Source organism: Agelaius tricolor, unplaced genomic scaffold (assembly GCF_023055355.1).
Source record: "Agelaius tricolor isolate 1412-34295 unplaced genomic scaffold, bAgeTri1.0.p SCAF_3, whole genome shotgun sequence".
Lineage (NCBI taxonomy): Eukaryota > Metazoa > Chordata > Aves > Passeriformes > Icteridae > Agelaius > Agelaius tricolor.
Genome location: NW_027269263.1, coordinates 41,151,110 through 41,172,851, shown reverse-complemented (window position 1 = coordinate 41,172,851; position 21,742 = coordinate 41,151,110). Strand labels below are relative to the sequence as shown.

General features: G+C 38.9%; 2 protein-coding genes across 5 annotated transcripts in view; one reads left to right on the top strand and one right to left on the bottom strand.

Moving 5' to 3' along the window:
* Positions 1-3,204: 3,204 nt before the first annotated feature.
* On the bottom strand, positions 3,205-13,633 carry ZCRB1 (zinc finger CCHC-type and RNA binding motif containing 1). 3 transcript variants are annotated; one of them, XM_071423587.1, is made up of 9 exons: positions 13,454-13,633; positions 12,415-12,495; positions 8,803-8,890; positions 8,619-8,647; positions 6,424-6,535; positions 6,234-6,341; positions 5,389-5,495; positions 5,208-5,283; positions 3,205-3,854 (listed from the first exon to the last, which is right to left on the bottom strand). In XM_071423587.1, the coding sequence occupies exons 3-9, from the start codon at positions 8,884-8,886 to the stop codon at positions 3,723-3,725; spliced, it is 648 nt and encodes a 215-aa protein (XP_071279688.1). In that variant the 5' UTR covers positions 8,887-8,890; positions 12,415-12,495; positions 13,454-13,633; the 3' UTR covers positions 3,205-3,722. The 3 variants fall into 3 exon arrangements, with proteins under 3 accessions (XP_071279688.1, XP_071279687.1, XP_071279689.1); XM_071423586.1 differs by lacking the exon at positions 12,415-12,495; XM_071423588.1 differs by lacking the exons at positions 12,415-12,495; positions 13,454-13,633 and adding an exon at positions 12,956-13,291.
* A 51-nt stretch (positions 13,634-13,684) lies between these two features.
* The window catches only part of PPHLN1 (periphilin 1), a 63,871-nt gene continuing 55,813 nt past the window's right edge, over positions 13,685-21,742 (top strand). For both annotated transcript variants that reach the window (XM_071423584.1, XM_071423583.1), the window contains exons 1-3: positions 13,685-13,791; positions 18,428-18,475; positions 19,566-19,657. In XM_071423584.1, coding sequence (XP_071279685.1) covers position 18,475; positions 19,566-19,657 — 93 coding nt within the window. In that variant the 5' untranslated portion in view covers positions 13,685-13,791; positions 18,428-18,474. The remainder of the gene's footprint in view (positions 13,792-18,427; positions 18,476-19,565; positions 19,658-21,742) is intronic.

Sequence of the window (21,742 nt, the reverse complement as noted above, 5' to 3'; positions counted from 1 at the left end):
GCAAAAGAGTGATGGAATATATCATCATACTGACACTGCAGATGCAAAATAAAATAGAAACATTCATAGTAGCACTTATTAAATTGCTTAGAAAAGCTGAATGTAAACTATATTTTAAAATTTTAAACAGCTTGCACAGCTCAGCTTCCTATGCTACAGTCAGTCATCTCTGCAGATTAAAGAAGGGCTATCCCAGAAAACACAATGACCCAGAAGCCAAAGATACAATTTCTTCCAGAGATCACCTATTTAGGTAAATTTAGTACTTTATATTTACAGTCCTTTCTATTGCTCTACTGAGAGTAGTAACCTGAATGTGCCAGAAACATAGTGGGAGCCTACTAAACATGGACTAAAATTACTCCTGTGTCTCATAGCTGCAGTGGTTTTAACAAGTGCTGCACAGGCACAGTATGAGTGATACCATTTATAATCAATTAAGCTAATCATCCTTATCCCACTTCTATATCCCTTCTTCCCCAAGGACAGATAAAAGGCATCTCCTAGTGATTTTGTAGACACTACTGTGTTAGCTATTTCAATAGATGAGAGGTCCTATGACCCAGAACATATTTGGACAATTTCAAGCTGTTTTGAAAATACAAAAGACAAAATCTAGTAAGTAGGTATTTGCAGAGAGACATGAGTTTTTGACATTATTTAAAAAAACCCCAAAACTCTCCCATTTAGCATAAATTTCTCTACAATCAGGGACATATTATTTATACTCTAAAACTAGAATTCAGTTTGCAAGCCTAAGGTAGGGCCTCAAAGTATTAAAAATAGCCCCAAACCAACATACAGCTTGAACATGAACCTCTCAGAAGAAAACTCTGTGGTTTTTCTAACAATAACAGGAAAGTGTTCTACAAGGCATTTTCTATTCTTCTCTGTTTTGATAACAAGACTATCCAATCTCACCTGTCTGGCCAAGAGCCACCAACACCCGTTCCTGCTTTATGATACCAAACTGACAAAAGCACTACTGCTTGCTTGAGCTTTGCACACTAATTGCACCCTCTTGGCCCAATCTAAATTAGGAGCCTTGTTAACACTTTCCCTTGCTCCTCAGCCCTGATGGGATTCAGGTGGAAATCTGAAGCCATGCTGATTAGAGTAAGGGAGGGTAGGCATCAACAGGAGCAGATCCCTCCACACTGAAAGTCATGAAGAGACTTTATTGACAAATTTTGGCCTTATTTTTTTTTTTCCCCCACAATGAAGCAGCTGCATTGGGGGTGCTCTAGAAAACAACTTTGTATTCAAGAAAAACAGGTACTTATGCTATCTAATTTAATAGTTATCTAATGCTAGTGTTCTGAATTTCTTACCTATAAATGCTTTGTTAGCTTGCCAACAAACAACTGAAACTTAAAATTATTCAGGAAGCCAAGTGCAAAGATCCTATTCCTGAAATTCCCTTTAGACTGTATTTTAGGCATTAGATGCCTTCTAATACAAAAACTACACACATTACTGATCAACAGAAGTTAAAAATTAAGAAAACTGTTAAAGGAAGATGATTTAACATAAAAAATTCTAAATGCCAATTCTGCACAGAAGCAGGTTCATTTTTATGTTTCTTTTCCAATGTCACCTACCTCAAGTGACTTTATGATTGGAACAAAAGAGCATGGAGGAACAACACTGGTTCAGTTGTAATAGCCTGGACAGAGCTACTGCTTCATGTTGACAAAACCAAACCCTATGGGGAAAGCAGTGAGGCAGAAGCAGCAGACTAGAAAGATACATCAATGTGCTTCAGGTACTGGAACTCTGGAAAAGTACTGTATTAGGTCAGAACAATGTCAGTTTTATTTTTTATTTGAGGATATTTCTGAGCAGACTTTAAAATATCATGCTCCACATGTAAGTCAAATCCTTTTGACCCCATGTTCCTGACAAAAAGTCTAATGGTAGAGTTCCACTACTACATTACAAGGTGTAATGAAATAAAAGTTGGAAGATTGCTGTCTAATCACTTAACTGAAATCTTAATTCTAACAAGCTATCAAATATTTCCAAACTAAAGTCATGGACCAAGTCAAACTAGTTCTGTCAAATTCTAGTTTTCTATCTTTTTTTTTTTTAAAGCAGCATTGAATATGGTATTTGAGAAGACCAACTCTGATTTTATGTAGTGACATTATCTTTTTTTTGGGGTTTTTTGTTTTTTTTGGATTGCCATTGAGCCCTAACCTAACATTTGAAGAAAAGCATGCTGGCAGCATTACTTCCTTGTTTAGTAGAGTTTAGAACTCCTCAAGCTTCATTACTGCACACATACATGATGTAGAGTGATTTTTATTTATTAACAGTACGCTCGGCAATTTAGCTCTCAGCTGTTCAGTATTAAGAGATCTTCCTGAAATTCAGTGGAGGAAGCTTCAGATTTAATATACAGTACTTTCAGCAAAAAGTCAAAGTCAGTCTTAAAAACATTCCTTGGACTACTGAGTCCAAGATCTTTCTGTATCTAGAGGCCAATACTCCTTCCTATTCTGACTTGAGCTTGCATAGAAAGAACTTGAATTACTTCATTCTTGTTTCTGAATTCTTGTGTTTAAGGAGCAACAGAAGGCACCAGAATGATGTTCTGAATGTCACTACTTTATATTAGCTTAGAGGGTGAGTGTGCATACTTCTTTGCTTTGCACCCAGTTACATATTTGAATATAAATTGGTATTAATTAAGAATACATAATGTTATATTTGGATTTACATTTTCTATATTTGGAAGAAAATCAAGTCCTGATGAACAAACAGGAAGAACTGAAAATAGAAAGAGGCCAGCTCGTCTCTTATTCAAAGTGTGAAATTGTGAATGTATTTTATATTGCGCTTCCTAAAAGTGAGGAGTTTAGACTACACACCAATATAAAATGGGTACCATTACCACCATGTGTCTGTGGTTTTGGGAACCATCACAGCTACAGGACAACATGCCTAGAACCCTAGAGAGATCTAAGGACACAGAAAGTCTGAAAAGCTTTATGTGCAGAATACGTGGCAACACACTTTGCTAAGAGACCATGACGGTTCCAAGTACACATGGAAGCTCTTTTTAGGCATGTAGGAAACGATGCCTTTTGGATTTTGCCAACAGGTTCAGATGTGATCCAGGTTAGATCCAAGTGTATTTAAAACTCTGTGGATAACCCTAATAACTGTTAGGCACTCAAACTGCAGTCAGGAAAAACAGTGTTGATGTAACAATAATTTATTATAGTACTGCATGAAGAGTAAAAAGACAATACCTAAAGCTGAAATTCAACCCTACGCAGAGGAACTAATGCAAGTTTCATAATCTACTGAAGTACTACTAAAGCACTGCTTCCAAACAGACCAACACATAAAGCATCAGTGGTGTTAACAGTCATCCTAAGAGGAACTCCTCTTAGGAAAAAAGCCTTAAGAAATTCTCTCATGAAACATTTCACTGCTAGGACTTGGGTCTAGACACTAACTGCAAGACGCACTCTCACAGATACTTTTCTGGATTTAAGTGTATAATTACATCATTTTCTTAAAAAGTTGCCTTGAAACGAAAGGTTTTGAGACACAGATATAAAAAGATGGGAGAATCAGGGGACAGAATAAAACAAACCCATGATTTTCACTGTCTTCAACATCAAAACAAACCTGTATTACAGATCACTTTGTAGCACTTTACAAAATGTACACTATATATATCTGATATATGCATTTAGAACAGTATTATTTCAGTCACTAAGTTCTTCCTCATCACTGAAATAAGCACTTTTCTTAATCCGTGGACGTTTTGAATCATCTGAAATTGAAGATTCCCCTGCAGTCTGTGTCCATCTTTGCTGTTCTTCCTCAATTTTGGCTTGCTATAATGAAGAAAAGAAAAGTATTAGCTGAGATTAAGGAAAATTAACGTGCACTACAAATAACAATGCTAATTCTTAATATACACTGAATTCTTAAATAAGTTAAAGAAGTACAAGGGTTTATTTCCAGATAAACTGTGTGATCAAAGCAGTAGGAAACATTTCTGAAAGTAGTTCTCACATATAAGCTGTCTTCTACACCACAGCAGCCGTTTGGACCATCATGTATTCTCAAAGAGAGGAATTTTGCCCATGGCAAACTTCCAAAAATATAGAGACATCTAAAGCAAAAAATCTAAGCAGATCTCTTTAGCTGAGATCTAAAGCAAAAAATGCCTCATGTTTTAAACTGATGTTATTGAATCAGCTTTGTTCTGCTAATAAGTCTTCTATCTATTGTCCTTTGCAGTCATTCATTCACATAATGAATGCCTTTGGGGATTATTACTGAAGGTTATTCAACTAATAGTTTAAATAGAAGCTTCCTATTTTTACCAGTTAAAAATCTTTGGATGGTGTTAGTGAGGCATCAATAGAAATGAGAATGTTTCCTGCCTTTATAGGTTTTATTTCCAATTGTGGAGTTTTTGGGGGAAGAGAGGAACACTGTGAATATGTGAATCACTTTTTTGGACATCATCATGGAAAAGTCCTGCACTCATTACAGTCACATTCAGAACAAAATTATTAATTCTTGAGGGTTATTTTGGGGGGGACAGGCACATAGGCAACAATGTTGCCCAGGGACCCAAGAAATTTGAATATCTAGTCAGGCTTGTTCTGTTTCATGAAGCAAAAGGGTGTAGAAATAAAGAAGTAATAAAGACAGTAATACAGATGTTAGATAAGCTAGCTACATGCATTCAGTATGTTTTGGGAGATGAGGTCTATTAGACAATGGGATGGTCTGTATTAGGCAAAGCAAGTGTCCCAGTAATAAATGTTCAAGGACATTCCAGTGAGGACAGAGGATGTGTCTGGTCACTTATACATGACTGCTTTTTTGTCTCCTCAGACAACAAAGTAAAGAGGGATTTGTGGGCAAAAACCTAGCAGAGCATCACAGCAGAGATGACAGAAGAAAATACCAAAGGAGCTTGAAGGAAAAAAAGGCTGCAACACACAAATGCAGCAATAGTGAAAGAGCAAGAAACCCAAACAAAATTCCACTGAACATGCCTGCAATATAAAGAAGCCAACTATAGTTACCAACTACTGCTACCAAACCAGAGCCCACTAAGTGCTATAGAGCAGACAGACCTATGCATGTATATCAGAGCTTCTGAAAGCAGCTAAAGAAGGGAGTTGAATTAAAAAAAAAAATTATAAATACGCCATGCTTCAATTTTGTACCTGAAAAGCTATGGCTTGGCTGAGGCTGTCTAGAGCAGGGTCTTCACCTTCCTCTTCACTTTCTTCTTCCTCCTCACTTCATTGTGCATGGAGAGAGAAAAAAATATAGATCTTTAATTTAAGTGTTTAGTATGATAAAGCTTCCTAAAAGTAGTAGTAACATGTAACTCAATATACATACACTTCTGGCTCCACTATTTTCTTTCTCTTCTTCTTTTCTTTTTTTTTTGGTGGTTCCCGCTCTCCTAGCATATTTTTAGGACAAGCATAACTTAAGTGTCCTGCTTCCTTGGAGAAAAAGAAATATTGCTTAATAGAAGCCATTACAAACAACTATAAATTAAAACATACCGTGAGGGAAGCTCATGGGGGGAAAAATGGCAGCAATTAGTAAGATAAATGGAATGCTGAATTAGCACACAAAAGACAAACTCTTCTCTAGGCTTGCCATGGAAATGAAGAGATTAGTGGTGATATGCATGCTTAACTGCAAACTGAGAACAAGCTACAAGCACAGTAGATTTTTTGTCTGTTACAATAACTGAATACACTACACATGGTTTAGATTCAAAACAAGATAGAAACCTCAGAATTAACAATTTAAGACACAGGAGTGAGGTGACACTTTTGCTGTAAGAAGTGTTATGAATATAAATCAAGTTTGTACTGGACATTAAATACTATCCAAATATCACTGTCCTACATTACTATGTTCAGGAAAAGTCACGAATTAATTAAAATTTAGAACTCACTTCTACATAGAACAGTTGTTTCCTGTATTTATTTTACTGCCAGCTAAATCATGAACTTCCAAAGATATAGCAAAAGCAGATCCTCTGAAGCAAAGAGTAGGAGGTTGTCATTGCAATAGTTTTCACGTGCATCACTTATTTTTCTTGGGTTTTATTTCTCTTTGTTACTTTCATTACCATCTACTATTACTACTACTATTTAGTATTATTTCAATTATTAAGTTATTCTTATGTCAACCCACAACCTTTGTCCATTTCTTTTAGTTTTACTCACCCCACATTCGTAACACTTAGACTTATCAAAGTAGTTACGCCTGCGAATGAATTCTGCTGCTCTTCCATTATCAATGGCAATACTTGCTTTTATTACTCTTCCAAACAACTACAGAAAATTGGAAAGAAAAGGTAAATGTTTTGGGACTGAAAGCCCAACCCTCCTGCCATAAAAACTTTCTACAACTTACCTGTTTGTTATTAAGTGCCCGAGAACAGTTTTGTGCAGATTCCTTATCCAAAAACAAAATAAAGGCAACTCCTTTGCTCTTTCTGGTGTCTTTGTCTTTCATAATGGTAACTCTGGAAACATAACCACATTATTGATTTTAGTGAAACACACTACAATTATTTCAGAGATTTTTTTTTCCTTATAAATCTCAGGGGCATCTTACCTTTGTTACACAGCAAAAGAGTTAAAGTATATTTAACAATAAAAATACTCATTAAACAGAAATTCAAAGGAGCAGCTAACCTGGCCATAGAGGTAGAGTGGAGATGATTTTTAAAAAGCATGTGGGTCTTTCTGGGACCAGCGTCACTCTTAATTCCCTTGGGTGACTTGAAGAACAGAAAACATAATCTTTAAATTTACAAGCAACCTAACTGGAGGGAACTACGTATACTGGAGGTGAAAGGAAAATTCATGAGTAATCTTACCGTTGCTATTATTGATGAAAAGCACAGTGTGAACTGCCTCCAAACTGAGAAATCTATGTTTGTGTAGGACTAATCAGCTAAACAGGTTCACAACTACCTATATGTAGTACTGTTCTACAAATATCTCCAACTGAAAGCCAAAGATCATGGATGCATGTGTTATTTCACATGACATGCAAAGTTAAATCTTCAGTCTAACATTGAAATCAACAGCTTCAATAGTACACTGAGAAGTTCATGAAAATCTAGAAACAGTAAAACAAAACCTAAAGATAAAAATCTAGAAGACAGGGCCTGGTTGTGTGTATGGCTGGAATCCACACAGCCTCAATTCTTTCAATCTTAGTGTCAGTTGTATTTAGTCCTGAAAAAACCTAACAAAACAACAGTGAGAACCAGAATGTCAGGGAGCATGTACATAAAAATCAAAGTACACATAAAAAAGTAGGGAATACACTCCTCCCTATGTCCACCACAGGCAAAACAAGGTTCAGCCACAGGGCAAGCCAAAATTCTAAGAAGTAACCAAAAAACCAAACCCCACTTCAATACAGAAGGCTTAACATACAACCTGTTTAAGTAACAGATGACCCATATGGTAAAAACACAGTAAAGAAATCTCAAATTTCCCCAAATACATGCACAAAAAGGTTGAACTTAACTGTTTTACTAACAAAGCCTCTTGGACATGTCCAACTGCATTAAGTTCAAGTGTCAATCAAACTGACTTTAGGACAATTCTATTAATTTTTATGCCAATCTACTCTTTGAAGAATTCCAACAGAAGCCTGGTATGACTGTCAGACTTCTAATCAGGATATTGAACACGCCAGTTAATAACACAAGAATAGAAAGAATCAAGTGTGACAAATCTTTAAAAGGTCAGGAACTTGTCGGAACCATAGAAAGTCTGATTTCTTACTGAACAAACTCAGTTGAATTCATAATAGTCAGGATATATTTGCTTTTCCTGCTATTTGTCACCTGAAACACACTTCTGAGACTTCATAAACTTTGATACTGTATCTCACAGGTTACTGCAATAGCTACTAGAAATTAGAGAAGATACTTGCTGGTTTAAGATTAAAAACTGAAGACCAGAGTCTCCTTATTCTGACCAATTAAAAAAAAAGAAACAAACCAGTCAGTTCCTTCCTGTGGCATTTCTTTCTAGCATTTGAACACAGAGGCAGATACTAACATATATTGTTCACAAACACCCCACATAGTGAAATCCATTAATGCAGTCTTACATCTAGCTTTAGGTAAAACACTAAGCAGTCACAATAACCAGCCCCTCTAGAATCAAAGAGAACTGCACACTGCAATTGTGGGAACTGTGACATCTAGTTCATGTAAGAAGCTCCCACTTTCACACTTACCCACTGTGCCCCACAGTGGTGAAGGAAAGGGGAATTATACTAGAAGAACACTGTTTCAACTCTTTCAGAGAAAAGACTGATGGTATGTAACAACATTCTACTTGCTCTTCAAAAATGGTTAGCAAAACATGTCCCAAGCACAAATATTCTTGTATTATGTATGTAACTGCAAGAACTTTCAGTTGTTAAATTAAATTTATACTTTATTAAAAATGAACAGAACTTCAATACAGTTCCACATTCATACTTTAATTACAAAAAGCTTAAGACTTTCAAGTGAAGGAAAGACATAAAATATTTAAAATGAGAGGTACAAAAATAGAAGGCCATATCAGGTCACTTACTTGACAACTTTCCCATACTTTGAAAATATCTGAAATATAAAACAAAATAAAAAGATTTAGCAACAGACAATTGCATTTCACGAATAATAATTTTATCATGACAAACTTATATATCAGTATTGATTTTACAGTCAAAATTGTTGTCAACAAGTTTAATTTAAACAATGCATCTCTTAAAACTTACCCTGTACAGATCATTGTTAGTCAAAGCAAAGGGTAAATTGGACACATACACTGTGCTTTTGCTTGGTGCCAACCCACCACTCATTTTTCTGATGAAAGGAAAAAGAGAGAAGAGTTAAACTGTATTGGACGAAGAAATCAATTTAAAAATAGTTTCAAGACTTTCAATTTTATTTCAAACCTAGCCCAGACAGCCATGATAAAGCTGCAGGAGAGCACAGCTTTCATATCCTTTGCCTTCATGGACTACAGAAGACATACATTCCTTCCTCATCTCCTGGATCCAAACATATTTTTGTTCTAAATGAGTCAATTTGTAGTCAAGAAAAAACTGGCAAGTTAGTGTACTTGCAATAATCCTCTGCTGATCTGTGCAATTAGAAAGGTTGGGGGCCAAAAGAAACAAGCAATGTCCATTTATTAAACATTATGGACAACGTATCAAATTACTGACCTTTGTGCCAGTACCAGCATGATCTGATTCTTTATGCAAGTATCCCTTCAGCTGCATCCAACATACAATAAAATACAATTGGTTGCGGGGGCAAAAAAAAAAAAGTTTCCCTAAAGCAGAGTCCTAATCATTGTGGGGAGGGAGATAAATACATTTTTAAGTCAATGTAGCATGATGCTAAAGTGGTAAGCTTTCATTTCCTCTCTTAACTATTGCTCAAGTTTCTGCACTCCTCTAGAACTGCAAGTGTCCAGAGCTGACCATAAAGAAGCATCTCTGTAGAAGCACTCCCCTTCCTCCTTCTGACTAGGCAGATTTCTCCTGGTAGGAAGCAGGAAAATTTCCAATATTTCCATATTAATTTCCAATCTTTTCCATGTTCTTGAAACTGAATATGTCTGGAAACAATTAATCAATTAAAAATACTATTATAACCACATACACATCATCCAATACTAGGTGAAGAGTAACCAAACTAACTTGAAAATGACAAGCCAATGTTTTTCTTTACATTTGGACATTTCCCAAAATTTTTAGAGGTGTAAAGTCTGTGCAAAACATTCTCTTTGACCCATTCTGTAGCCATGGTTCAGACCAAGAGCTAAGTGAGTAAAATTTAAGATCAAAACATACGTCTTATGAAAGGCCACACCAAATAGTACAGCAATCCCACTCCCTACACAGTCCCATTTCTACCTCCTTGCCCATTTTCCTACAGCCTTATTACTGCTTCCTGGCACCTCTAGCCAATTCCCAACTGAGGATCAAGCCACATCAGCAAGACTGCCTCATTTTAAAAATGCAGACAGAAGCTGATGAAGGGATAAAAACCTTAAAGTATTAAAATCAGCATCTGCCATATTACAGTTTCTTAGGGGACTTCTTGGGTAGCCAGTCTGAACAGATTGCTTGGCCAAGTGCCAACAGAAGTAACTAATATCACACTCTAATCCGGCTGATACTTTCTGGCATTTCATGATTCAGTTATCTGAAGGCCTGATATTCCCAGTAGACACTGATTGTCCAAGTGCTTTGCTTCTCTTTCCTTACATGCTTACTGTTTCACAATTCATTGCACTGGCAGTTTCCAAGTGATTCAATTTTGAGGTTTTTCATGTTCAGAGACTGTTTCCTGGCATGAGCAAAAATGGCAACATAAAGGTTAAGCAAATGAAAACAGAATAAATTTGCAATAAAGGCCACACATTGCATCTGGTGTTAGGCAGACTGGGTTCGTTATCCCAAATTCCTTTCTCCTTGGCATTAGTATCCTTGACAAGCCTAACCAGACTGACTTGGCAACATGCCATGTGAATGGATGGCCTGAAGTGCAGTTATCCAGATATACAGTGGATAGAAGGATTCAGGAAGAGCAATCTCAACACTGCATTATGCTACATTGCCAGTGCTAATATATTGCAGCAGTGGATGAGAAAACACTGGAGGTGAACCTCAAGTATCTGAATACAACAATTTCACTCTGCCTAAAAGGCAAGAGAAGTTGGAGCACCTTGCAACATTAGGCAAAGCAGCCCACATTTTAATGGGCAGGCACCAGGGAGAACAGCATGACTGGAGAGCAGTCAGCCTGCATATTGCACAATGCCACATTGCAAACCTCCACAGAGAAGGTGAGACATCATGCAGAGATTACTACTGGCCTAACAGCTCAGCTGTTAGGAAATTATTAATGAAAGCAGCCTACAGAATCACCATTTCCAGCTGCACACTGCTTTTTCCAGAAGCTGAAAGAGTTGCACCCTGACAGCACGGGCTGCCAGACAGCTCAGGTTGAATGTTGTTTCTACTCCCCTGGACAAATTTGGGCTTAACAGTTTTGCTGCTCCAACTGCCCAAATATTCTTATCAATTTGTATTGTTTAGGATTGTTGCGCAAGTACTGCTTATTTTTAATGTCTGACTCACTATACAGACACAACTTTAATACAAGATGGAGTACAGCAACTGTATGGTTATCACCATTTATTATAATGATGTTTTCTAGTCAGAGGAGTGAAAAAATGCCAGTTCCAGCTTTAGCTAAGTCACCAGATAAGACATGTCATCTGGAGGCTCATCATTACAAGGCTGAGAGTCCTGCTACTTCAGGAATTTTCTAACTTCATAGAAATGTCCAATATAAGTTTAAGATTTTCATCACATTCTTTCTCCATGATTACCAGTCTCTCCGCTCAGCTGACAAGAAAAAAAAATCCTCTTTCCTCACAAAAATCTCCAAATGAACCAAAAAACAACATCTCAGCTTTCTTCTTGCTGCAGGAGACTCAACTGAAAGTCAGGTACAGCCTGGCTTCAAGGCTATTTCTATTTTATCCTGGATGCTTTTCTGGGGCTCTCTTGATCTTCAAGGTATTACCTTCATTACTCAACTTTAAAGCATTGGCTAAAAGCCTTTATGATACCTCCACAGAACTGCACACAATTCCCATTAATGTAATAGTCTCTCTGTAATATTAATGCCTTCTTCATTTATCACTTTCACATACTAACTTTGACAATAGAGTTATGTCTCATTACAATGACTTCTTGAATTCAATTTTTTTGTCTTTTCTAACAACTCAAACTAAAAGAAGCCATTTTTTGACAAGAGCCATCTGTCTGCAATGATTAAGTCTCCTCAAAAATAGATCAGGTACACGAATGTGTTTTGCTTCGATCCAATATGCTTAATGCAGCATCTGTCATTAGTATTGGGGATATCACAGAAAGACAATGATTAATTTCAGTAATTGGCTTCTCTACTCTATCCCAGAACACATGAGGACACCATTAAAACAGCTCAAATGCCTCTGAATCATCAAGTGGAGCCTAAATTTACTTATACTTTCATGACTTAACTTTGGTATTTCAACTTAAAAGCACAAACTTGTATGTTTGTTTTTAAGTGCAGTGCAGCAATGTCAGATCTACGATTTAATCAACTGAACTATGTACAAATGATTTGTGAGCAAGTTTCCCAAGACACTCCTGCTCAGGTCAATTAGAGTGTTTCTATCTTGATCCTTAAAACACAGTATTTTCTTCCTGATTTAATAATGTCAATGGAGTTTAAACCCAAATCAACAAACCATTAGTTGTGGCAGGAGCTTGGCTCAGGCTAATCATCAAGTGTCTGGTAAAGGATGAAACCAAACTCACGTTCTCCTTGGTCCCTGACAAGGGTATGAACCACTCAACCACTTGCTGCAATTCTGCCCTGCACAAGGGGCATGGAACAGGCTGTAAGAGAATAATCTGTTTTATCTCATACTCACTTAAACAGTACCAAGCAAATATTAAATAGGATCAAGAGTTGGTAAATAAGATTAGCACTATCAGTAAAGAAAGAATACAATCAGTTCAAGCCAAAGAGGATCATAAAAAGGATCTGTGCTTTGAATCAAAACACTTCTACATACTGATCTAACAACAAAAGCTTAGGGAAAGTAAGACTGGCCAACCAGACCATCAGCCTGGACTATCTATCAAACACATATAATTCACATATGTTCCTTTTCCAGATTACATATAGGTGTCACATTGACCTTGGCCAAAATCAGTAGAATTTTGTTCCAGACAGATATAATGATATAATTCCATTTCTATCCCCAGTACTAATCAGCATTTGCTGAGACTTTACTGTGAACGAAGATGATACAGCAGTAACTGCTTTACTCGACAACAAATGTGCAATACCTACAGAAGTAAGGAGTGCTCTGGAGGCCTGGGCTGTCTTCGTTTGCCTCCACTGGAGAGACTCAGGGCCCTCAGAAGTTCATCGTTTCTATGCTACCAATTCCCCCACGCTCCAAAGGGAAAGCCCACAAAAGGTTTTCCAATAGTGTCTTTTTAAGGGGATTCTCAGCACAGCCAAGATGGGAGAAGAGCTGCTTGGTTCAATCGCATCTGGGTTCACCCAGGAGGGGCAGATCTGGGTAACTCACTTAGCGACACCCATTCCTCCTCAAATCAGGAGACATGTCATCTATTTCAGAGTTCAGCGCGAGCAAAGCGACATTAAAGCAACAGAACCACAGACTGCAGGAACTTCCACACGCTGTATTAACACCTTTGGCCACAACATCACAGCGCGGCCCCGACCAGCCGCTGATTTCGCCCTTCCTATTCCGCAAAGGCCCGAAGCGAGCGAGCCGTGACCGAGCGTTCGCGACCCCCGCGGTGCCCCGGCCCCGCGTACCCGTCACGGCGGGGCTCAGCCCGCGCGGGAGCCCATCGTGCGACGCGGCCCGGAGAGGCGCAGCTGCGGTCCCGGAGGGGCGGGAGGGCCCGAAACACAAGGCAGGCAGGCTGGCTGGCTCCCTCCCTACCGCTGCTGCTGCCGCCGCCGCCCCGGCCCGTCGCGCTTCCGCCGACGCGCAGCTCCCGGCGCGGCCGCGGCCAATGGACGGCGGCTCCGCGGTGGCGGGCGGGGCTTTCCGCCGACGGCTCGGGAGCGCCGGAAGCGGCGGGGACTGTGCGGGGCTGTGCGGGGCTGCCGCGCAGCGGGAGCGGGAGCGGGAAACGGGGCAGCGGCAGGTGCGTGAGCGGCGGGGCCGGGAGCAGGGCCGAGCCGCGGGCTGGCCGCCTTCCTCCGCGGAACCAGCGCGCCCGGAGCCGATCCTCTGGCCCGCGGCTGCGGGGGGACGCGCTCGGCTTCTTGCGGGGCGCTCCGGGGCCGCCTTCCTGCCCCCTCTGCGAGCACGTGCTCGGGGTGGCGGAGCGCCCGCCCTGGGAAGCGGAGCCTCGAGAGACGGCCTGGGGAGCGCGTCCGTCCCTCCCGCGCGGGGGCAGCCCCAGGGCGGCGGCAGCGCTGTGGAGCCCCAGTGCCCGCGGGCTGCGCTCAAACTCGGCGGCGGGACCGAGCGCTGGGCAGATCGGCCTCCTCTGGGCAGCGGCTGCTGGGTCAGCGCCCGAGATGGCTTGTATGCCTCATCATTTAATCCTCTTTGGAACCCATATGGGACAGAAGACTTTGATTCTCACTTTAATTTGTATATTTGTTTTGAAGGGAAGGCTCGTCCTCCTTGTGCATACATCTGAGAGTAATTTTAAACAATAATTCGTAGTGAGTGTATGGAGGCTATATAAATATCATGGTAAACACTTTCTTTGATGTATGTGGTGGGTATGTTGGTGCATGATTCAATATCCTTATTGAGGGATAAGTAAGACATGAGTGTGTAACTCAGGTCATTTCCTAATAAGTACTAGAATAAGTCTTCCAGAATAAATCTGTGTGATTAGTTTAACAACAGGGTATTCTGTTGTTAAACTAATATTTTAAGTCCTTACCAGTATTTAAGCATCTCAAGTCTACTCTTCATGGTTCTTTATTCTCACTCATACTCCTTAAGTAGGCTCTTTCTCCTCCATTAGTGTTTTCAAGGATAGTCTATAAATTCTTTATCTGTGACTTCAAGGGAGCAAAGGTAGAAATAACAAAAAGATGTGGGAACCCGCACAACCAGTGAGGACAGTTTGATGCAGTGGTTTGCCCTATGTGAAGTGCTATGGGTTGGTTGGTACTTTCAAGAATAATTTTTGAGAATGTTGTGGTTTTGACTGGTTATGGCAGCAATATGGAAAGCTGCCATATTTTGTTGTCAGGGTGTTTGTGCTGCAGGATGGAAAGCCACAGGAGCAGTGGTGATCCATGCAGTTGTTTGCAGTGACATTGCTGGTGGAGCAGCTACATCAGAGCCTGGTAGAATATGCTTTTCATGGCACTGGCACTGATGATGGGCAGGTCAGTAACTGCAGGTGGTCAGGCAAAGATAAGTGCTAATAGACCAGTCATTCTGTTAATATAACCCCCAATGCATTGCTTCCATTGCTCTTGTCCCAGTGACATAATGATGTAGAAAGGAAGTGGACCTGGTGGGATTGTAAATCCTCATTGTAATGCTGCTGCTGTTATTATATTCAGTTTATGCACGCTGTTTTAAGTAAAAATCATTGTGAATGGGTTGAGAAAGGTTGGAAGAAAACCTCTTGGTATCTAGGTGAATATCCCTAGACTTGTTGCAGTCATACTTCTAAATGCTTTTGAAACTCTTACAGCCTAATATTTGCTATTAGGCAGAGACAGATTGTCTTTGAATCTCTGGTTTTTCTCAGTGCCTTTCTCATGTTATTTTATTTCCTGGTGTTTCCCTCTGCTCTCACACTTGTACTTTTTAATTTTTCCAGTAGGACTGTGTCTATTCAGCGTGTTTTACCTGTCCCAAGTACGAGGGGAAGATGAGAAAGTAACTTTCTCCCCCAAACCCATTTTTATCTGTCTTGCTTTCTGTCTAGGTAAGAGATACTGGCTTATCTTTGAGGATTATCAAATACAGAGTCTAATTGTTGGAAGATAAAACAATATTTTCTGTCTTTATATCCTCACAGCAGGAATCATTCCAATTTTCATAGTGCTGTTGCTAATAAGTTACATCTCTCCTACATCTTGTACAAAAGCATTTGAGCTTTTTTGAGAGCTTTCCAAAGTAGAGACGATAGACAAAATTGGCTCACATTTGTCAGTCTCTGCTGTTTATCAAAGTAACATTATAAAACCAGATATGTCCCAGTGGCATGGGAGGCACTCCAGCTGCCTGTCTCTGCATTTGCTTTGTTCACATATGGCAAGATGTAGCCATCTGGATTAGGAGGCTGTATGTGTTGAAAACAAAAATGTGGATTCTGCAGAAGGATGATAGCACACACTAGAAAATTAAAAATCCTGGAGAAGCAGACACGTGTAGCCTTGATGAAAATTGATGTCTCAAGTAAGTGTAAGCAGACAAGAATTGTGTACCAATCTTTCAAAGTACTGGAGTGCTTTGCAAATGCATCAGGAAGGTGCAAAAAATCTGAAGAGTCCTGTGTAGTCTGCCTGATGAAAAAACCTATATTAGCATAGAGCAAAATATAGTGCTAATTGGAGTAAAGCCATTCTTGGTGGCTGGCTACAGTAGAGCAGCTTGTGATGTGTTCATAGAATGACCTCTGCACTTACAGAATGTGTTTATTTGAGAGAAGACACTGCTTTAGGTAAAATAGTCACCTCTGATCAAAAATAGGAAGAGATTTTTTAAATAAATATGGCAAGTGATTATATATCATAATATTAAGCATCAACTATTTTTCTTTTTTTGTTGTATATGTTAATAGAAGATAGTTAATCAGGATGAGTTACAGTATTTGGTGTGAAACAAAACCAGGTTTCTCTCATTCTTTGTTTTACAACAACTTTGTGCCTACTGAGAGAACAGATGAATCTCAATACAGCATTAGAGATTTGAGCTCTTGAGTCCTTGTTAATGGAATCTTCTGATGTTGATGCTAAGAGTTTAAACTGTCCATGGTTTTAATTAAAGCTATGTTAGGTCACATCAGTTAAGAAATGGATTGTTTTCTTTTTCTATAGAAACAGATAAAAGGTGCTTAAGATGCTGGGAATTGCATTTTCTTCCCTTCAAGCATTATTTTCTTTTGATGTTTTCAAATAGATCCTATTTTATCTCATTGTTCTCAGCTAAAATTTGTTAGTTTTGTCTTCTGTATAAAATTGGTCTTCTACTTGTTTACCTTAGCACCATTTTAACCAATGTACTTGATGGTTGATTCTGCCTGATTACCTTTCTTCATTTCATTCCTCTAAATGCAGATGAGATTTTTTTTCCACCTGCATAGTTGCTTGTTGTCTAGTGTATATTTTTTGTCAGTCTGTTGACTTTTGTGATAGTGTAGCTCTACCTTTTTCCAGCTTGTGTTTTTGTCGAAATACTGGTCTTAATTCTTGCTCATTTCAGTGAGGTCTGGCAGTGATAAAAAAAGGGGAGTGTTTTTATCAGCTTGATTCCTGATAAAATAACGGGGTGTGTATGTGAGTGTCGGTGCCAGTGATGTGTGTTGGGTTGTTGCAGGTGGTTTGACTGACAAAGCAGCATGAGGTGCAGGTCTGTCCTCAGCTTCAGTAGCATTTATCTATGTTGCTTTTTGAACATTGTGTTCAGTTAACAGTTTCAATAACTTCTGCAGGCAAAAGGACAGGGTCACTACTGTATTTGTCCAAATGGAAAAAAAAGCAGCCTGCTTGAAAACCTCATCTGAATTCAGCTCTTGGTATTTTGCTGTTTGTCTAAAAAACTGAGGGTTGCCATCAAGTACCTAAATCTCTGTTGGTGTGAGAGGTAGGTGGGCTGTGGATGAGCAGGGGGCAGTGGGTGCTGTGGGCACTTCAGGTGCTTCCCAGCTGTGCTAAGTACAGACAGAAGGAATGGTCCACCCTGGGCAAAGCCTGGGCATGAGGGACCAGCTGTGAAGTGTTTTAGGTCATGCCTTTTCAGCATCAAGATTTTGCCTTGCCATAGCTAATTCTGCCCCTCCTGTACATAAAACCACAGAAATGTTCAAGTACTGTTCTGGGCACAAAGAAAAGAGGATGGTGGGGACAGCTAAGAGCACATAGAGCATCCTCCTGGTAATGTGGGAAGGAGGGCATGGGGTTGGCCTAAGAACTGTTCACGCACATACAACCCTGGTGTGCATTTTTAAGGCTCTAGAAAAGGTCAGTGAAGTACAAAATAAAGAAAAGTTGAGGCAGTTACTGTGAAAGTGCCAGGAAGGTGCTTCTGATGATGCAGCTGACCATCCAATGCAGCAGTATGAGCAGTGGTTTCAGAATTAGTAACTCATGCATGGAGCTTACTGGAGAGGGCAGGGACAGTGGATCCTCTCGCTTTTGTCCTTACCAAAACTAGGATCAGCTGGTTGGTTTAGTCAGCTTTTGATTTATAACCTGTAGCTACATCAGACTAGTTCTGTGTCTTGGTTGTAGAACAAACTTAAGGTCAAGTCTGTTATAAAATGGGACTATAATTTTAAGAAGACAATCTGGTTTGTTTGAACCAATGCTAGGGTTGAATCTCTGAACAAAGATGCATCTTGTAGTTGAGGAAAGAACTTCTTCATTCACTCTCTTTTACCAAAAGAAAAAAGATCAAGCTTTTAATTAACTTCTTATCACATGCAACTGAATCTTATTTTTCTTTACAAAGACAGATCACAGGGTACAGGCAGCTAAAACATTTAGATTGTGCCTGTCTGGTTTACTTAACAGAAAAAAATATATTTGTGATGAATATATTTGTATTTTTTGCTAACCTCAGTTTCTTTTTTTTTGTAGGTAGGTGAATGGATCTTCAGAAGCAGAGTTGCTAAAACTGACAGAGAAGTAAGTATGTGAGTGTTGTTATATTTTGCAAAAGTGTGTATCAGAATTAGTGCTACCTCTGTTTACAGTTTATTAATTCTTTTATGTTAATTCTTAGCATCTGTACTAATGAATAATTTTATATGGCTTCAAAGTCTGTTTCCAGTAAAGTGTTTTTATTTTGTGCAAGTAGGTAACATTATGTATTTCTCCTTCTGAGCATGACCTGCTGTTACTTTTCCGTATTGACTGTTTTTAACAGCTAGAGCTACTACTGTGAAGGGAAGGTTTGAAAAATATAGTTCTAGCAGTTGCATATCTACTTTCAGTGTTGTATAGTAGATAATTTGTCACCTTTATAATCAGCTGAAAGGTTTGAACTCCTCAAGTCTGTGTTGTCTAGCACAGCATGAGTAGAATCTCTTAGGATGATGGTTTATTTCCACCTGTCTTTAATGACTAACTCTGCTTCCAAAGTCCCTTTCCTCTGAAAAGAGGGGTTTTTTTTTTTTGTTCTGCTGGCTCCCAATTTAAAACAGGAAGTATGTTCATGTGAAGAATGTATTGTATACATGTAATCAAAATGTGGGGCTTTGTACTAAGAAATTATGTGCTGCATTTTGATCTCTTTCCAGACAGTTGAGCTGATGAAATAATTCAAAGTTATTATATTTTATTAAAAAGTAGAAATTATTTAATCTAATAAATAGATGTTGAATTACTTTTTTAAAAGTTCTAGTATTTTTAGCAGACCACTATTAAAATTGCTATAAGGTATGTGTGTGTGCATTTGTCTGTACATCTAGTACTTGCAGTATGCATATATTTCAGTAGAATGGTTTATAGTATTTCCAGTTCCTGTAATTTTACTGATTATACTGGACTAATTTCCAGTTCCATGTTCTTGCCCATACTGCAAGTTATTTTTGCTCCAAGTACATTACATACTTTCCATGTTTTAAAGGGCTAATAATAAAAAGTGTATGTACAGAGCTTGTGCATAATACATTGTACTGGGAGAAATCCTGGAACCTTTATTTTTCTGCTCACTGTCCTTTTGTCTATTCATAATGGGTCTGGTTTTCACTAATTGTATTTTCATTGCCTTAAGTGGCCTATAGAAGAGATGAAATGTGGTCCGAAGGGCGATACGACTATGAAAGAGTTCCAAGAGAACGTCTCCCTCCAAGGATTCATAGTGATGTAAGTGTGCAGTAAGCATTGTGTCTGTAGCATTATAACATTATCCTGTACCTTTATACAATGACCTTACCATAGGGGATGGATTTATCTACCTGTGTAAGTTCCAAGTATATCCCAAGTTCATTTTTTCCCCTGTTCCTTGAAGTCAGCAGTTTGGCACATGCATCTGCACAGAAATAATAGGCTGCCTACTGAATTAAGTATTAGTTTATTTTTTTAAATTTTCAAATCTGTTGGAACTGTTTTAGAATATTTGTATTTTGGTGTAATTCTTCATGTTATTAAGCACAGGATTTTTAATGACTTCTGGGGAACAAGAGGCTATACTAATGTTATATTTTTCCATAGTCTTTTTGTGGAGGGATAGAATGTAAGAGAATAGTGCAGAAGGTAGTCTCACACCTGAGGAGTTGCAGCTGCACTAATCACCGAAGATTAGGAACAGGCCTGCTCTTAACAGGCCACAGCTGTGTCCAGTAAGAAGATGAGTGCTACAAAAGGGTTAGCTGGTTGAAGAGAGAGTTGGAGTTTGTTGGTTGTGCTGTGAGGGGAGTTGGAGTTTGTTGGTTGTGCTGTGAAGAGAGATGGAGTTTGTTGGTTGTGCTGTGAAGAAGGAATCAGTGCTGTGAGGAGCTGCACATGAGACATCACCGAGAAGGTATGGGAGCTTCACAATAAGATGACAACATCTTTTTATGTCAGTGTTTCTTTTAAGTAACTTGACATGGTTAAGGAACTTCTTTCATGATTGTTCTTGTCACCAACAAAGTTTCTTTATAATGTTTAACGTACAGGAGAAGATGTTTTTAACAAGTGTTGAAAGTACATCTTTGCTAAAGTTGTGCTTTGGAGTCCTGTAAAGGAAACACTTTACAAGAACAGAAATCTGCTTTGTAGATACAGAGTCTTTTGTGGTGTGTTATGTACCTATGTATGGTATGCTTGTAAAAGCAATTGCAGATGCTGTGCTATAGTATAACTTCAGAATGCTTTTAGGAATTCTCTGTTCCACAGAGTTGGGCCATTTTTTTCCCTCCCTTGTCTGAAGTCTCCAACAAATAAATAAAACAGGTTGTAGCTTTGTCTTTGGAGGTATTACACCATAAATAGAATTTAAAGAATACTTTTTGATATTTCTATTTGCATCCTGTGTAATATGCTTTTGGCAAAATAAAATTTCAGGCGCCAGTTCCTCTTATCTGACTTCCCTTTTACTTATGGCAAATGTTGAAATAATGCCATAGCTGATTTAGTGCACCTTCTGGGTTCCCTCTGTTTTGTTTTCAGCTTGTCTCTTTGGAGACTTTTGGTTACTCTATGTAACTAATTACACAGGCTTCTCTATTTGAGTTTATTAGTGGTTGTCTGTTCTGTGACATTTTTGTTACTGTGATAGGCAACAGTAACATTTTTCATTTTCAGCAAGCTGGAAATCGGGTTGATTTCCACAGGGTGTTTAGCTGCCTGTTTCTCCAAAACGCTTATCAAGATAGGGCAAGAGGAAAGGCAGAATGTACTTTCACAGGTGTTTTTTCAGTTGTTTGACTAATGCGTAGCAAATTTAATTTAACCGTAGCATCAGTGACATTTCTAAATTCCCGTAATCTTTCAGGCTGTCCAGGGAACAATGTGTGATCAGGCATTATAAGAATTTATAGTCTAAAAGATGTGATGCACCCATTTTGATGCAAGTGTTAACTAGGTAGTTCAATGCTATATGTTTGGAACTGGGGTTGAAGGGAGTAGCGGAGTACACTCACCACAATTAATATTGCCTATCTGTACCAAAGCAACACCCCCAGTTGCTGGGCAAAGCAAGATATGGTGTCTCTCTGCCCTACTGAAAGATGGATATGGAGTTCCTTCTCATACAGCTCTGCAGATTCAAGATAGTTGGAAGGTACTTTCTGTCCTTGTAAGCCTGTGAAATTGTATTTGTGTCCACATGTAGAAGTCTGACTTAATTTTCATTAGACAAGTGAAATGAGATTAATTTGTTCAATCTGTTAATATGCTTAGTGTTTGCTGCTAGGTTAGTATGTTGGAAATAAGATGTGCCAATGATACAGAATGAAGCATCTTTTT